At 43.9% G+C, this 18,466-nt stretch overlaps 2 protein-coding genes across 14 annotated transcripts in view; one reads left to right on the top strand and one right to left on the bottom strand.

Moving 5' to 3' along the window:
- Positions 1–1,696, top strand: part of slc25a13 (solute carrier family 25 member 13) — a 33,982-nt gene extending 32,286 nt beyond the window's left edge. For all 4 annotated transcript variants that reach the window (XM_027012074.3, XM_027012075.3, XM_027012076.3 and 1 more), the window contains one exon: positions 405–1,696. In XM_027012074.3, coding sequence (XP_026867875.1) covers positions 405–582 — 178 coding nt within the window. In that variant the 3' untranslated portion in view covers positions 583–1,696. The remainder of the gene's footprint in view (positions 1–404) is intronic.
- Positions 1,697–1,698: 2 nt separating this feature from the next.
- dync1i1a (dynein cytoplasmic 1 intermediate chain 1a) overlaps positions 1,699–18,466 on the bottom strand; it is a 42,466-nt gene continuing 25,698 nt past the window's right edge. For all 10 annotated transcript variants that reach the window (XM_081701485.1, XM_081701473.1, XM_081701483.1 and 7 more), the window contains 7 exons: positions 12,617–12,763; positions 11,700–11,813; positions 11,346–11,479; positions 9,578–9,722; positions 6,015–6,155; positions 4,014–4,139; positions 1,699–2,454 (listed from right to left, as the gene is read on the bottom strand). In XM_081701485.1, the coding sequence (XP_081557611.1) occupies positions 2,344–2,454; positions 4,014–4,139; positions 6,015–6,155; positions 9,578–9,722; positions 11,346–11,479; positions 11,700–11,813; positions 12,617–12,763 (918 nt within the window). In that variant the 3' untranslated portion in view covers positions 1,699–2,343. The remainder of the gene's footprint in view (positions 2,455–4,013; positions 4,140–6,014; positions 6,156–9,577; positions 9,723–11,345; positions 11,480–11,699; positions 11,814–12,616; positions 12,764–18,466) is intronic.

Genomic DNA, 18,466 nt, shown 5'->3' on the forward strand with positions numbered 1-18,466 from the left:
TAAAGATAAAGACTTATGTGGTTCTTCGTACACCATTTGATAAGCACTTCATGCTGATTAGCCTATAACTTTCTTCCAAGTCCGCTTCAAATATTGCTCTGACTTTTGTTGATCCAAACTTTGGGTTTTATTCCCCAGCCTTAGCTAAAATGGACCACTGATGTGCTAAAATAGTCCCTGTGCTTGTACGTATTGGAGAAGTTTCAGAGAAACTATGGTCTGTTCATTTTCTTGGGTTTCACTGCTTAAAATGAAAATATTGCTCTTTCATGATTTTAATATTCAATTAGGTTGCTTATCCTTCATGATGGGACATAGTCAAACTTAAAATGTCTTCTCTTCCTCTACCTTCCTCCCTTCCCCCCCCCCCCCTTTTTTGGTTTCTCCTCCTCTTCTCACCACAGCAAGCCATCTGGCTCAGAGCCACCTCCTAAGTCTCGCATCAGCCTGCCGGCGCCCAACCCCGACCACATTGGTGGATACAGGTTGGCTGTGGCCACATTCGCAGGCATTGAGAATAAATTTGGACTGCATCTACCCAGATTTCAAGTTACTGGCACACCCACTTCAGACCACCCTTGAGGCTAATTGGTCCACCTTTGGGTGGCAGTACTGCACATTACATTGTATGGAAACACACATACACACACAAATGCTTGCTCTTCCGGCTCATTTCTTTAAACTTATTTTATTAGTGCAATGTTGATACGAAACAATGTTTTTCACCTTTTTTATGATTTGTTCCTACATCATCAGTTATTCGTTGGAGAGTTTAATGTGTTTCAGTTGATAAGTAAATTGTGAAGTGGTTTATTGTATTCTAGGATTTCATTTGTACAGCTTATTTTTCTATTATTGTCAGTAAGATAGTGTGGCAGGCAGAATGTCCCTGGGAAATGTTTTACTTGATCAGTCACTTTACTCTTTAGTTCTCATCCCCTGAATGTAGACTATCCTGGACAGTAGTTTTTTGGAGGTGGGTAATCAAATGAACAAGAGGAAAATTTGATTATTCAAGCTTTGAAATGGCAAATAATTTTTGGATGCAGCTGTAAGATAGAGATGTATTTTTTATGTACCTGATCTCCCACTTTCCCCCTGTGTATTAACTCTCAACATACTTCAGAGCACTTAGTGAAATAAGCACTTTTGAGATGGAGTTCAAAGTAGCACTTGAAGGGAAGACTTATAATTGCTGAAATCTGTAATCTTCAACTGCTATGGAAAGGGTTACATTTGAATGTCATGTACTTTCCCGGACACAGGTTCTGTGTAGTCTTAGACTGAATGTACTCTTAGCAGGGTTTCTCCACTCAAAAGGGGTTTGGTCTGGGACTAGGCTTGATCTGTGTGCCAAAAATCATTCTTCAGTGTTCATGTTTGTGAAGCACAATGCACTGTGAAGGGATTACTTTACATCTTAAAACTCACTTGTCTTTTTGGATAGATTCTCTAAAGTGTTTGTATTACATGTTTGGTATGAACATTTTCAGATTAGGCCTATCCAAATATAGTAATTTCCATGATAAATTTTAAGAAATGATAAAACTCTTATTTATTCATTTGGTTTTATTTGTACAGTGTAGTAGAATGTACATATAGTGTGTAATGATTGGGCCTTACTGTAAGTACGGCAGCAATATGTGTAATGCTAATGCAGAGAACATGTTAATTAAAATGAGGTGGAAAAAACCAATGCAGAGTGTATATCATTTTATTACTTGCATTAAAGCATGAAACACCTGGCCACATATATTCTAGCATTAGGATCATCCATGAGACCATGAGGCCTGTGTATGGATAAAATAATGAAATTAAGCACAAAACACTGTCATTGACTAACAAAACATCTCACGTAGAAGACTGAGCATTTTAGCAACAGCTAAAAGAATCGCATAATATCTGTAAGACTTGCTCCCTTACTGTATGTCATGCAGGAGTTAAATATAAAAATATTCACACAGCACAAGCACAGCAAATGCTCTTCTTTCTGGGCTTCACTAAGACCCTTAGCAGCATAATATAATTTTACTTCATGTCAGTCAACTCCAGGCTTTGCCTTTGTGTTGGTCAAGTATGAAGACCTAGATATAAAGAGTTTAAAGCAATGGCCTGATTGATCACATCAGTTAAAACTGCTGAATGGAAATTACAGACTTTAGCACAGCAGAATTTCAAAGCCAGGTCCTTCTGCTGACCTAATCTGCATACTAGATAGTGATGACTATAATGAAAACAAAAGTGACCAGTGGTGCACTGTTGCCTATGTTAATCAGTGTCTGGGAATCAAGGGCTGTGGGTGTGGGACAGTGTTGGTCTTAAAGGCGCTTGGAGAATGTGTCTCTATGCTGCCAGCTCCACGGGACATTCCTCCTCAGTGTCAGCCCGGTTGGCACGGATCTCCACAAGCGTACGGGCGAAGCGTGCCCAGTCCTCACCGTGCACAGCCGCCAGCTATGGACCACAGAGAGAGAAAGAGCTTTAGTACACCTGCACCAAATCCCTCCACCAAAAGCATGTGGCAAAGTCCTACATGACTCATCAGGACAACTTATAATATTGCAGTGGAGTGGAGGGGAGACCGTCTGAGCACTCTGACTGTGGAAAAGAATGGTAATCACTTTGGATGGTGAACATTTATGCAGAGAGGAGATGGGCAGCATGAGGCAGTGGGGGGAGTGTACTGTCACGTTCTGCTCAGAGTCAGATGACGAGAAAGGACCGACTGCCTCCAGGGCCATGCAGGAGAGTGAGAGACATGCAGGCTGTAATTAAGCAGGAATAGAGAAGTGGGAGGAGATGACAGTTACGTCTAAACCAAACGCCGAATCAAGCCCTTTTACCACTCTGCAGGGGGCCTTCACGGAACATCATTAGGACATGACCCCTACAAGCTCCACAGAAAAACACCACCAGACTCCAGTTATGTTTATTAGATGCTCAGAAGACCAACACAAAGCAACTGCATTGTAAACATTCCAGTGTATGTAAAAAATGAGTGAAAACATTTTAACTGTTAAGAACATATTTGTGCATAACTTAGGTTGTAGATCAGTAAAGGGATATTTAAGCTACAGAGTATGTAACATGAGTCTGAGCCAGTGGAAGCACACTGCCAAGACCTCAAGCAAATATTTAAATATGGCACAAAGGGACCTCCGCGGTTGGGAGCAATGATCCCCTGAGAGTGCACGAGTGCCCCCTACCACTCTATTCCCTGAGGACACAGGCATGTTGTGGGCTTTTTTTTCCCGCCTTCATGGCCAGCTTATGGTAAATAAGTCCTCACTCGGTTCCAGCATAAAAGCCTTCAGCTTCACTCATGTTATTGATGACCCACCATTATCATCAAGCCAAAGCGACCACACGCCCAACCAGCAGACTCTCCAATTACCACACTACGCAAGGCTAAAATTATCCCTGCCCCACACACAAGGAATAAACCAGATTCCAAAAAAAACCCACGGCAAACATGGGAGTCATGGAGGCTTTCTGCTCTGTGACAGTGGTTAGGTCATGCGGAGGCTGTTTTTAAAATAAGGGATAAAGAAAAGCGCTGAAACCCAAACAATCCCAGCAAGGCTTGGAGGCTGGTAAACATGCAAGGCCTTTAATGTGAGAGAGAGAACAGAGGTGCATTAATGCCCTGCCAGAAGCTCTCCTGCCCTACGCTGCCCCACATTTACAGCAGAACTTGCAGCCTGAAAGTTAATGGTTTTACTCAAGCCCATCTATGGCAAGCAGTGGTAGACTACAAAAAATATATACTGTAATCTATTGTTTTAAACATGAACAGTTGACATATAAATATCAATATCAATGTGCCTAAAGTTAATTATGAAGAGTTATTTTTCTCTTGGAGAGGAATTTGTCATCATTTATAGATTTTGATGGGATATATATATATATATATAATAAAATGTGTGACCAAGGGTGCCTAGTTGCTTCATTGTACTGGTTAGTTATCTTGATAACGGATTTTAGGTCAGTTTTCGGCACCACTTGTAGCATACCTCTCCCACGTCATAGATCCAGAGACGCCCCTCTGAGTCTCCCACAGCCACCTCCTTGCCTCCAGAGGCCCAGCGAACACGGTTCAGAGCAGGAGCTCCCTCAATGTTCACACTGGCTGTGGGCACCTAGGGGGGAAACACAAGTACTTCAGATATTTCATTCATTTATTTGAGCTAAATTCTCATTGACTGCTGCTTTTACATGGGATTTACAAATATCTAGCTACTTTTTTGGAAAATACTAAAAATTGTACTGATGGATATACATTTTTGCAATACCCCAGTTTAAAGAGACACCTTTCATTTTTCCAACAACTTGTAGTAGTCACTCTTAATTCGCATTCTGTACAAATATGCAACTCATAGTGGAAGCTGCAAGTAATCTATGAGAGGAATCAGAGAGCTGACAATGCCAGCACCTGGGTGCTGAATCTCTCCCTCTCTTTCCACCACTCTGTATGAAAATTGTGTGTATGTGTTTGTGTTTGTGTATGTGTATGTGTGTGTGTGTGTGTGTTTGTGTTTGTGTATATGTGTGTGTGTGTGTGTGTGTGTGTGAGGGAGTGAGAGAGACTGCAGTCTATTACTTGTGACAGCTGAGACAAGCCCGACGCATGTCGTCAGGGAGCATGGAAGCTTCAGCAGCGTGTGTGCACTAATACAAAAGCTTCCATGCTTTGAAAGCAGCTAACCACAGACTGAGTGCTATTAGCGAGCAGCTTCCTCCAAGAGTCAACTGCAAGGTTACGCTGGCTGTTAGTTTCTCCCTGCGTAAATTGGAACCAGGCATTTCCACAGACTGCTAATGGTGTTTTGGGTGAATTTCTTGAAGTTGATGATGAAGAACTGTTGGTGGTTAGGTAGCTCTGTGTGTGTGTGTTTGTGTGTGTGTGTGTGTGTGTTTGACAGATGAGTTTAGATAAGTCAAGGAAAATGTAAAAAGGCTCATCTACTCTTGTCTTAAATATGATGTCTAAACCATTGTGACTGATAGGGTTTGTCTTATATACTGACTGAATGTATAGGAGAGTATTATATTGAGTTTTTGTGCTGTTTGATATGACTAATTATACAAATTTCATATTTTGGTCAATATATATTTATAAATGTTTTCAACCACTGTAAATGTAAAAAAAAAAATGAAAAAAGAACATCCATCAGTGTCCTGTTTCAGTGTCCTAACCTGAACCACTAATCCAATAGTTTAGTGTACAAATTATCACCAAGCACATTATGGGTGCAGCTGTGTGTAGTAGAGCAGGACAAACACTACGCAAGGCAGCTAGGAACACTGTCTCATGTGACAGCACTGATGGTCTCAGTGGCTGAGTGGCTTTTAGATTTTTAGTGCAGTTGTTGGAGGTCCTGAGGCACCATGACCCCAGAGGACCAGATTAAACCACTGAGCTGGGCTGCCGCCCATGGGAACTTAATGACTCTGGAGCACTGGGGAGAGAGGAATCCACACACATCGGAGTGATTATACTGCAAATCCCGTGTGTGTGTGAGTGTGTGTGTTGTAAGAGCGCTAGGGGAGAGTTTAGTGGGAGCTGTCAGAGGGCTGATTTAAGGGCAGGCTGTGGGGAGACACCCACACAGAGAGAAGCCTGTTGTTGTTTTGATGCAGCTCTAACCCAGCATGGCTGTGTGTGTGTGCGTGTGTGTGTCTGTGTATGAGTGTATGTCTGTCTGTGTGTGTGTGTGTGTGTGTGTGTGTGTGTGTGTGTGTGTGTGTGCGTGTGTGTATAATTGTGCTTGTGTGTGATTTTAGGGGGTGTTAGCATGGTCTAGAGCTTGGCTAGGGAGAGCCTGAGGCCAAGCTAGCCATCTGCAGCATGTTTGTGTGTGCATGTGTGTGTTGGTGTGTGTGTATGCATGCCTGTCTGTGTGTATATTTAGGGGGTGTTAGCATGGTGTAGAGCTTGGCCTGGGAGACCACGAGGCCAAGGTAGGCGTGTGTGTGCGTGTGTGTGCATGCATGTATGCGTGTGTGTGAATTACCTCGGTGTCATTGTTCAGGTTCCACAAATCCAGACGGCCCATTCCGTCCACTGCAGCAAACAGTGCGGGGTGAACGGGAGACCACATGACATCGTACACATAGTCAGCATTGTCCTCAAAGGAGTACAGCGGCTTGTTGTGCTGGGGGTACACGGAGCAGGAAGTAGAAAGAGAGAGAGAGAGAAAGAATGGGAGGCAATGTCAGAAAAAAAGACAGCTGAGGAGGTTTCAAGGGAGAGCGAGGGAGAGACAGAGAGAAAGACAGAGGAAGAAACAGAGAGGGAAGGCAAAGTGAGTAGACTCAGTGGCGCTGCTGCAGCCTTGGGGCCTGTCTGGGAACAAGCTAATTAAAACCTCTGCACTCTCACATAGTGTCATAAAAAACATGAGATGAAAGTCTCGCCAAGGTGTACTGTAACCTTAGTGTAACAGCTGTCTGGGGTAAAGACAAAAAGAGAACTAAAGGAAAACAGAGAATAAGAAAAGGAGAGAGAGAGAGAGAGAGAGAGAGAGAGAGGGAAGGCACGAATGAGAATTCCTGAGAATGACTGTGCATTCTGGACAGGTACCGATGAGACAGCTAGGTAGGAGGAATGCAGCCAGTGTGTCTCTCAGCTCCCACACCACAACACACTAATGAATAACTGAAAGAGAGAAATGCACATCTATGCAATTGAATATATCCAACCTACACAAGTGTAGGCAGACCACAATCAGTATGGATGTATGGTAAACTGAACTTCATACACAAAGCAAGTTTGGTAGTTATCAGATTTGTCCCACCAATAGGTAATCCAGGTAGGCCTGGACCATATAGTGAACATTCATTCAACAATGTTTTTTTCCACAATAAGGAGGGTCCTAGACTCACTACACAACATGAATTCCATGTCAACATAACCATGAGCATGTCAGATATTGCCCAGACCTAATCTAACCCATACCTGCTGAACACTGGCACACTGCCCATACTGTTGAACACCTCACACATTGCTACACTCCCTATGCTGCCAAGCAATGCCCACACTGTCCACACCTGCTGAACACTGCCAGGCTGCCCATACTGCTGAACACTGCCCACACCTGGGGACGTCTTCCACAAGCAAAGAAGAACCCTCTCATTGGGCCAGCCCAAGCAGTCGACAGCAGCAGATCTAATCCATGACACCACAGCCAAATCCTGCAGGCGCCAGTCGTGAAGCAGCCTCACCCACACAGAATTCTGCACATCACCCTCCACACTCAGAAGTCCCCTAACTGAGCACTGTGCATATATACATATACACAGACCTAAAAGGTCTGGATCATATGGCTAAACACAGTATACAGTGTTAATCTATGACCTTCTTTTGGAGTGGGTTTTTCATAATCTAATGGATATAATTACATAGTTTGGGGAAACTGATCCTCAGAGACAGGTTTTATTAATGCATCCTGAATAAGCTGGGCATGTTGCGCTATGCAACTCTGGTTCTTTTTTCCCCATTCGCTTGCTTCCCTTCACCTGTATTTGCTCTTCACTCTTCTAACATCTTCTATCCCCCACATCCTGGCCATTAGTGATCAGCACACAGAGGTCCTATTTGTGATGGTCTTTGTGACAAGCTCCAGGCCTTCACGGTAGCCATGCCCGGCTCGGGCCGAGGGGCACTCCACAGGCGGAATGTTCATTAGTACTGGCTGTGCCTTAGCCACAATGGGACATTGGTTCAAATCAGGCCAATGTCAACCTCTCCCAGCCTATCCCAGCCAGAGAACAGAGGGCTGCTGAGTAGCACAACCACTAGCTCCTCCTGATTAAGTGCACTAACACCAAAGAGGAGAGGATTTCATTCACATCAGTTCTGGTTATTCAGAAACCAGACACAGGGGAAGCTACACTGTAAAGCCAATTATTTGTGGATAATGCTTTTGAATAATGGAGGAACCTGCCAGGATGTGACCCAGTTCTCCAACTCATCCAGGTCATCAGTCTGCCTGCATACTCCTTTTTCACCTAATTGAGGCCTCACCATTTGCACGTCAGAGCACAAAAGTGTGTGATTGGGTGTGCTACCAAAGGTCTCTGTAGAAAGTGTGTAGACAGATGCTGTGGGTCCAGGCAACCCCAGGCAAGGTGTGCCCAGAGCACACAGGAGCAGGAGACAGGCCAGCATTCCTGTGGCTTTCCTCAAAGGAGAACCAAAAACATCCAAAACATCTCTGGAATGTTTTCATATCTGGCAAAATTGCACAATGTACAGTTTATGTAAGGCTAATAAGGCTAATATTTTTAATTAGAATATTTTTTTGGAATATTCTCATTTTGAACATTATAACACATTATGCCTTTACAGTTGTAAGAGTGGACACAATAAAAAATCTGCAGCTGATCTGTTGCCTGAATTCTGAGTTTGTCTGTTTCAGTAATTCCACTTATAGGCCAGTTTCAGTATAAAACTGACCTCACATAACCAAATGGTTATCTGCTTTTCTATCTTGCCCTGTTTTACTTTTGTCCTCACCATTTAATCTTAATACAATTCTTTTAAGCTTTCTCAGTTTTCCATGTTACTGTGTCTCCTGTAATATGTAGGCTTGCTCCCATTCTTCATATTTTTCTCCTCTCTCTCTCCCTCTCTCCATCCTCCCTGTGGTGAATGTGGTTGAAGCCCATGTCTGCAGACACGCAGGGCAGCATCTGAGAACAGACCCATGTCAACGCTCCTTCACTCCCCCATCTTTCCACCTCCCTCTTTCTCTCCTCCTCCCTCCACATCTCCTCCTCCTTCCTCTCCCTCTCTCTCTCCTTCTCTCTCCCTCTCTCTCTGCTGCGGTTTGAACCTCAGTTGAGAGGTTCTGTGCTCCTTCCTTCCTCTGCTGGAGGATAGAGCTTGAGGCTGCTGGCACCAGTCCAGCCGTCCTGGGAGCCCTGGACATGTAATCATCACCCTGCCTCCACCACCCGCCAGCTGCCAGACCAAGGCTGCAGCAGGCCAGCACTCTGCTCTCTGTCTGTCCCAGACACACTCGCTCTCCTCACTCCCAGGACTATTATAGTTAACACACAATTTGCTTACATGGGAAACATGAAGTGACAGCTCACAGAACAAATAGTATGGCCATATGAACATTATGTAATGACATTAAGCTTTAAGGTTGTCCAAGTGAATTTTCTTGAGTGATTTATACTAGTGATTTAAATTATACTAGTCCCAATATTTTAACAAGTCCCTCACTGTCAGGTACGGTACAAAGCACAATTGTAGAAACATCAGACAAACAGTGCATGAATGAATGGAAGGAATTAATTCCAAATCTTTTTACTCTGATGACAGACCCATAAACTTTTTTTCTGAATACATGAAGCTGTTCATCAGTTTAATTGGTTTATTACTGAACCTATACTTAGCCAAGCATGACCAGATAACTACGGTTAGATATGTCAACTTGGACGTAACTTTTTAGAGAAAATGACAGACATTCATATTGGAATACCTTCCTGTAAGGTATGTTTCTATGTATGTATGTCTTTATGTATTTATCTATCTGGCCAGAGAATGAACTGTGCTTCCCTTGTTTACCTTTGTGCTCCAGAGTTTGACAGTCCAGTCGAAGGACGAGGTGACAAACAGGTGGGAGAAATCGATAGGGCCCACAGCACTGTGACAGCTGATGCCAGTCACTGGCCCCTGGTGGCCCTCAAACATCTCACAGATTCCAGCTTTACTGCAGCAGACACATCACTGCAGTCAAATTGTGCTCAGCCGTGTATGAGTGGATTTGTGTGCACATAAGGTGTGTGTGCACCTGCTATGTTGTCATCGCTTTGGAGACAATTTTAAGACAACCTAAAATTGTAGACGATTTTAATCTTGCTAATGCCTTTAGCTCAGTACCACATATTGTGTTATGTAATTTTATTTCAAGTACTGGTTAGTATTATTATGTATGTGAGAGATTATTTTGAAGGTTTTTCGATTTTAATACACATGAGTATACTACATGTTGGCAGTATTTGGAAATGGATATAATGACAGGTTGTAGTATGTCATCACTGGTGTTTACCATGGCAATAGAAGTGATAATTAGGGCTTCTGAATGGCTTGGTGGTGGTGAGAGGTTGCAGGATAGTACCCGACTCCCTGCTATCAGAGCACACAGGGATGATGACAACCCTCACAACTACTCTTCCATGTACCCGGCAGTTACTTGAAGTTGAGTGACAATCTTAAGTGGTCAAGGTTGAAGGTTAAAACTTGTAAGTCTATAGGTTAGTCTATTGTTAGGGGAAAACCTGCGCAGGAAAACTTTTTTACTGACAATGCTTTGATACTCTGTACTGGAGAAATGTTGAACGTTTAGGTTTGTGGTATAGCACAGTACTTAACAGTAAAGAGTACATTGCAGGGCTAGGAAAGGACATGTTGAAGGCTATTAACAGATTCGATAAGATAAAACTCTATTCTTCTATTTGGATTGTTCCCTCATTTAAGGTGGCCACTGACCTTATCTATCAGGTTGCAGTTATATAAGTGGTGGTCAGAGAAGATTAGGAATAAGGCCATAAGAAAATAGCTATGTGTGTCTTGTCTAAGTAGCATAGCATGGTATGGGGAAGGCATGCTGGAGCCATAGCTGAGACATTTAGTATAGGAATGTGCCAAGGCAAATCTTGAGATGACTTGGTTGGGTTCTAAAGATGTTGCTGCTGCTCTAGTTCAATGACCTCTTTCCTAAACATTTCCTGAACTTTTCTGACATCAGAGCAGGTGTAGTCTGGACATTTTAGATGCCTACATACATAAACCATTTACAAATTAATGTATAAGGCTAAAGAATGTATCAGAATTTTGATCTATGTCAAAATGAGAGGAGCTAATTACATGAATAGGGAATCAAAACTGCCTCCATCAAAAACTATGAAACTATGTTCTCACCTTAAAGTTCTTGGACATTCAACTTCTAAGTTAGTTGGCTTCCAACTAATAAGGACATCATTATCATTCACATAATAGGGGGGCATGCCTCTTTCTAAAAATAATTTAGCATACAAATACTTATTTATTGTATTTATTGGTGCATTGAACTATTTGCCCACTGGTCAAAAGTAGATCAATGGAGGCAAATATAAGTGGGTTAGGGTACAAGACTTTGTCAGTCATTTTACAGTAGTTATCCAATAGATATTCAAGTGTAATAGTGGTGCCAAAAACGGGGATCATAAATTACAACCTACTGTAAAAGCTACTTATGCACAGCTATACAGCAGGTGTGTCCAGTAAAGTGGTCACAAAGCGTATGTGCATGCATGCATGCGTGTGTCTGTGTGTGTTTTTTTGCACCACTAACCTGCCATGTCTGGATGCCGTGTACACTGTTCCTTCCTCGCTACCCACAATATAATTATTGACGTCTCCCGCAGGGAATGCCATTCCAGTCACAGCTACTGGTTTAGACTTGTTATATACCAGTTCCATGCTCTCCTGCAACACACCAGCATGCTTCAGAAGACGTCATACAATGCTAACATAGCATGCAGTCAGATATTACGTTAAGAATATTGTTACTCAAAGTATTGACCATATAGCTTTAAATACTGTAAAGATATAGAAGAGCCAGTGGTCCCAGTTCCTAGAAGAGCTGCAGAAGGGTCTCAGTGTGGCTGGTGAGCAGGGTGAAAAGAGGCCATAGAACAGTGCTAACCTGTGGCTGGGAGAGCATGTCCAAGCTCCAGGAGCACATCCTACCATCTGTGGACACTGTGATCAAGTTGTTGGCGTTCTGGGTCCCCACCACATTTACGCAGTACACTGGATGCTACAGCAGTAGAGGACGTAAGGTTTTAAATCACACATTGACAAGCAAATTACTAAGTTCTGAAATACCTTTTACCCTTAAATCAACTGTAAAAATGCAAATATATGACAGTATAATACCTTGTGTGAAGTGAACATCCTAAAATACCTCCATGCTATACTCTGGCTTTACAAAAGCACAATACCGGGACTGTGCTCCATCGCCAGATAACGGATGTGCAGCAGTGCCTTACTTAAACTTGGCACCGGCATCTGCCACTGTGCAAATACAGTTGATTGTGTGAATCCATTCTGTCATTATTGCCATCAAATTGATTTTTGTTGTTGGCCAACAATGGGCCTTTTGAGAGGGGCGGGCGGCTTGCCGAGCTGGAGGTCGGGACATAGGCTTTCATTATTGAGGGCACGGGAGTTTAAACCCTCAGCATGTATGGTATTCAGGGGCCATGTGTGTGGCTGTGCAGCACAATGTGGTCCATGCACCTCCTCCTCCACCTCTGGCCTGTGCTCTCCTCATTGCATGACATGGAGTTAGATGGGGCTCATTGCCTCGGATTGTGCTGAAACCTCCCTTTTGCACTAATTGAGGGTACTTTTGTGGTGCTAAGGTTGTTTTAATAGGGAATAATCAGTGTTATACCTTGGTACAGCCCTTGGTCTCTGATGCGATTATCTACAGCTATCCACAACTTCCATAAGTGTGTTGGGTGAGAATGTTGGAACTTTTGATCTTGGCTCTTTCAGACTGAGGGTGTGATCCAAGCAGGTAAAGGATTGGTGTGTTCTGTGCTGTGCAGGGCTTACAGTATGTGCTGCTGCAGAGAGCGGTGTCCTCTGGACCGGTGTCCTTCTGTGACTACGGTTGTCCCAGAGCACAATCTGCCCCGAGTATGTGCCACCCACCAGTAGATTGGGATGAAAGCGGGCAAAACCCACGGACACCACGGGAGACTTGGGAGGAGAACAGACAACAAGATAATTAGGACAAGACAGAGAGTGACTGAGAGAAAGATAGAGAGCAAGAGATAGAGAGAGGGAGAGAGAGAGGCATGCTGCCGATGAGTTCACTGTAAAGATCTTGCGCAGGGGTGGGTTTGGGGTGAAGAACACAACAATGCAGGGGATTGTGGGCACAGCAGTTTTATATTACAGCGCCATAGGCAGCGTGCAGTGGAGCGAGAAGCGTGGCTTTTGTTGTGACAGCCTTGGACTTGAACTTCGCCTCTGTCTTCACTTTTATTGAGAATCTCGTTCCTCGTGAGTGTTCATATAATGAAAATTGAGCTTGCGCTTTCACATTTTCACATGGATTCCTTCAACAATGAACATGGGACTAACAAACAGTTTGGATGGACCATGCGCCCCTTTTACTGAACATATATGTGAATTAACTCTGCTTGCCAATTATCACATGGAGCCAGGCTGAGGCATCCTCTCACATCCTGCCTGGCCACTGCAGCAGGTCGGGTGGGTGATGAGACAGGAGCACCAGGAGCTTGTTTTCTTAGCACTCTCCTACAGTGGCAGAGAGTGAGAGCGTCTCCGCCTTTCAGCACGCCAGCTGCGGCCGCCAAGTCATGCACCCTGAGTTCATTTTAAAGTGACTGGAAAACAAACCAGAGCAAAAGAAAACATGCTTCTCTTTTCCAGCTCTCTTTCCCCTCTCTTAAAAAGCATGGCTTGCAAAGATGTGACATGGTTTTTTAAAAGGACTTAAAATAAACCCAACTGGTTGGGAAAAAATAAAGTTGAAGCACTGGCCATCAAAGAAACAAAAAAGCTCCCAGAGTTGGGTTTGTTTGTACATGGGACACTCAGGCAATCTGGTTTAAGGTTTAAGCACATTAAGACAAAAGTGTTTGATGGTCAGATGGTAGATTATTTGGAAACTCAGAGAAAGGATTTGAGTGATTGTGTGACTGACTCAAAAGCCACAACTAGGACAGATACTGAGGAACATGATATTGTGAAATATATGTTAAAAAATAGATAATGTGCATTGAATTGGCTGTCACACGCTAGTGAACAGCCCTCCCAAAGCTTCCCAAAAGTTATTACATTTTTTAAGAGCTGGAAAAGGCTTCTATTAGCCTGTTCCTTCTATCACCCAATCACCAGTCTGATTAGTTGGCCTGCTTAAATAAGTGTTTCTGCTTCATGACTGGTGATGATCAGTAAAGTGAAAACATGAGGCCGCTGCGGCATCAAGGCACCACTTTCTCCTCTGGCCTGACCTCTGAACTCTCCTCCTTATAGACTCTTTTGCTTTGACAATATGTCCTTTCCTCACAGCCTCTTTCTGTCTTATTCCTTTTTTCTCTCTCTCTTTCTCTCTCTCCAGTTTCATAAGGTCTTCTTTCTATCTGCTTGAGTCATGCATCAGGGAGACGCTTAGACAGAATGGGCTCATTACTGGGCTAATGAACACAAGCCCAGGTCACCACAACAAGAAGGTAATAACTCCACTATGAAGCCATTAATCAGAGCTTTAATGAAGTATGGTAAGCTAAAACCGCTTCTCAGGAGAGCCAGCCGAGCAAGAAGACGGGCAGCGCTAGCCCCCGGCCTTTACCCCTACCATAAGCCCTTGTTCTGTCCGGAGGCTTTCTGCTCTGAGCCATCACTACAAATATCAGCATCACACTCTGGCTGCCCATGACTCCAGGAGCTTAGGACCTACACTTCATTCCAAGCTAGCAAGAGCTTTACAGAGAGAATCTTCATTAGCTATTTATAGCCAACACTCATGATGGTAAAACTTGGTACTGACAGTAAATTTTCATATAAGAAATTTGGCCATAGACTGGTAGATAATGATACATGAAAATTTCCTTTTTTCCCCAGTTCTCATTTGACATTGCACACTCACATTTACCTTCACATGCAGGGTGGCCATTTGTGATATCAAGAGAGCAGACATTAGCTGGAAGTTGCAATCACTCTGGTTTTGTAATAAATAATCTGTCCAGCAATGATCTCAAAGTCATAAACAGATGATGTATGCTTTACTCATTACTGCCACTACATAAATTCAAAATGATCCTTCCCTCTACAGATAAATCTGACAAGTCATATGAGCTCTCTTTAAAGTCAGAATATAAACATGGCAGAGATGCTGGTGGATGAAAAGACCATGTATATTCACAACATATGCAGAATCCTGCATTCAACCCTATTTGCTCCCTCATCTTAACTAGCAGAACCATGTGACTGAACTCCATATACTTACTGTGAAGCTCAATAAATACTAAGCTCAGTGTTTAAACAGACAGCTACCATGCTACTGGAATTAGCTCAATTTGTCCCAGTAGGCTGTTTTGCCAATCTTGCCAAACAGGAAATTAGGCCTTGCATCATAGTCTATCCTGTGCATATATGTCATCAAAGAACATGTGGTTGTCTGTTAAAAAGGTCTTGTCTTTAAAACTGTCATAATATCTTCTTAAAACAGTTTAAACAAGTCTAACAACTCAGGTAGACACTTTCCCATGCCACCTAGATTGAAAGTGGCTACATGAGTCTCCTCTGATGATATCTGAACTGTTCCACTTTTAACCAACTTGGTCATTGAAATTCGACTCAAATGGGCCATTTCTCATTGCTTGCTCAGCCAGTGGCCCTCTTCTGTGAAGACAGTTCCAGTCACATGACTCGAACTGACAGGTTCCGTAAAAACACAATCTCACAACATATTTCCACCTTGCTGCTAAACTTGAACAGTGGCATGGAAAAAAAAGAAGAGAAAACCCTCGAGATTGTCTGCACCTTCCAGCATCAGCCGAGTGTGTTTACATCATAGAGCCACACTTTAAGCCCCTTCACTAGGCCTAAGTGCTTTTGGCAGACAAGGTTATACTAATGGGAAGTCTTCTGTATGGAATAATATGCTCAGCTAACGCGTGATGAGAGATGGTATGGGGAGAGGGTTTGCGGAGGGAAACACTCCTGTCTTTGTGCACCCTCTTTGTTTTGGGGAGGGGAGGGGGGAGATGGAGAGGGGACGACTGCGCAACAGACAGGACATTCACCAGCGGCAATCCACGCCTCCTCCCTTACCACCACAATCATATGGTTCCCAGCAAAGCTTATCAGCTCCAGATGCAGCGCACCATCCTCCCCAGCATCCCTAGCTCGCTCGTTCCGCTTCTCCCCTAATGGCACCCCGCAGATTTTGTCACTCTGTGGTCGCTGGCGCAGGCCGTGTAATACCATATCTCCCTCTCCGAGAAGAAAGGGAAAAAAAGTATCTATGTGAGCAGTTATTCTCTTTCTTGTTCTCTCGCTCACATGCTCGCTCTCTCACACTCATTTTTTTCTCAGTTCATTCTGTCTCAAGCTTGTTTTTCAAGACTATGACAGTAACTCTTCTTGCAAGGCCTACTGATAAACTAAAGGAGCATAAAGTTGCCTCTGTTATGATGAAATATGCGTCAGGTATTCAATGATTATTTAAAGGCCATTTGCAATAGGAAAGAACTGATTTCTAACTTTGCCCTTCCATTGAACAGTTATGGTTAATGAGGAGATGTTTACAATATCCATTTTTTCAGCCTAGAAGGTTGCATTTAAACTAAAAGCCAAGAGGTAAAAACACCACCACTTGCACTGCTACTGTTTGGGACAAGAGCAAATCCAGTACCCAAATCCTGAACAGTGCAAACCTATACGTGGCCATATGAGAGTATAATAAACAGAAAGTCACTTCTCTTACTGTCTCTTTGAGCTGAGCTGTTGTAAGCATTCCGACACTTGCCTTTGTGTACCAACGCAACTCCATCCGCCACCATCCAGCAGTGCTTTACCCAGAGGCTACCCACGTAAAACACATGAATGACATTGATAAAGTCCCAGCAGCAGCGCACTGGAGCTGACAGTATCTGCAGGGGCATAGGGGCTTTTTTCCTGGGTGTGTGCTCTTGATGTGGCCCAAAGGCCAGCTGGAGGAAGCTGTGGGGTGTCTAAGGGTGAAAGGCCCAAGGGAGAGGTGGGTAAGAGAAGGACAACCATCACAGCAGCCCAGCATGGCACAGCACAGTCTAAACCCGCACAGCATCCAATCATGGCACAGCACAGTTCAAACCAGCACAGAGGAACAGCACAGCACCACTCAAACTAGCACAGCAGGCTGGTGGGCCAAAGGCCACGAAGTGGCTTCAAAGCAGGGCACAGCAGTGCAATAACACTACGGACACCATAGGGACAAGACAAAGTAGAAGAAAGTCATAAGACAAGGGGATGGGAGGATACTACAGCAAGAAAAAGAGGCAAAAATAGACAGAGAGAGAGAGAGAGATAGGAGAGAGATAGTGGTAAAAATGGAGGCATCCAATTTATGGAAGGCTGTAGACAAAATGGCTGTAAAAACAGTGAACTCGGCAGAGGGGCCTGCCAAGGGTGAGGGAAGCCCTGGCAGAGAGGTGAAGAGAAGAGAGGTGAGCAGGCATAAGGAGAGGCCATGGAGGAGTGTGCGGCTTCTGCAGGCACACACCTCCAGGGGTTGGGGGTAGGGGTTGGGTGGGGGGGGTCATGTGGTTTCAGGGGGACGAACAGCAAAACATGCTCACACATTAAGCTCCATCTGATCCCTGCCTAACGGCGGAGAGCACCTCTGGTTGAAGCCTTCCCTTGAAGGGGGTGGAATATGCACACACCGCACTGAAGCCTTTCATCCTCCGCCAACGGCACAAGGCTGCTGCCACTGCTCTCCAAGCGATCGGAGATCGTGATCATCTCTGTTTTCCACAACCTTCCCCTCTCCCTGCTCTCTCTCCCCCTCTCTCTGTATCTCTAATGCACATTCTTCTCTCTGTCTCCAAGCAGAAGAGGTCTAGTGAAGGCCCAGGCCTCTGAGAAGGCCCAGGCCTCTTACTGCTATGTAAGCAGTAAGAACTGGAGCAGGGTACAGGTCTGCAGAGGTATGGACAGATTTAATCTTTTGTGCCCGTCAGCACCCAGCATTCTCAGAGAAGCTATCTCACAGCATCACAACTTCCTCCACTGTCACTAGTTTATCTGAAAACGCTAACAACAGTGGTCTACAGTTATTTTATTTAAAGATGTTTTCACCTCAGTTCTAACTCAAGCATGCTTTAATTTTCAGATAATATAATAGTAACAACCATATTTTACAACACAACACCCTAATTAATTGTCAGAACTTGCTGTGGTTAATTGCAACATAATACCATCACACCCATGACATAATGTAGTGATCTGACACCCTGTGAAAACTACAGCTACAAAGGATTAAAGATACTGCCCCAAAAATCAAGGCACATGTATTATGCTTAAAACAGTTATGTGCCTCCAAGCAAGTAGGAACTGGGTACAGGAGTGTGTGTGTGCATATGAGTGTTCACATGTTAGATTCTGGTGTGTGTGAGTGTGTGTAAGCCATGCTGGACCTAGGAAACGGAGCAGCACATGCATCCATGTGGGTGGGCAAACATATGTGGCTGGCAGGATTAGGAAGTGGTAGGCCACATCTTTTTATTACAAAAATGTCTCTATAATATCTGCCTCTCATGGGAGAGAGGCGAGCCTCACATCAGGCCATTGCCTCAGACTTGCTTACTTGGTAGTCTCTCTCACTTTGCCTAGGGGCTTTCATAATTAGCGTCAAAACCAACCCTTTTTCACACAGATTTTTTTCGT

This window comes from Electrophorus electricus, chromosome 2 (genome assembly GCF_041902795.1).
Source record: "Electrophorus electricus isolate QZ-2024a chromosome 2, ASM4190279v1, whole genome shotgun sequence".
In the NCBI taxonomy this organism is placed as follows: Eukaryota; Metazoa; Chordata; class Actinopteri; order Gymnotiformes; family Gymnotidae; genus Electrophorus; species Electrophorus electricus.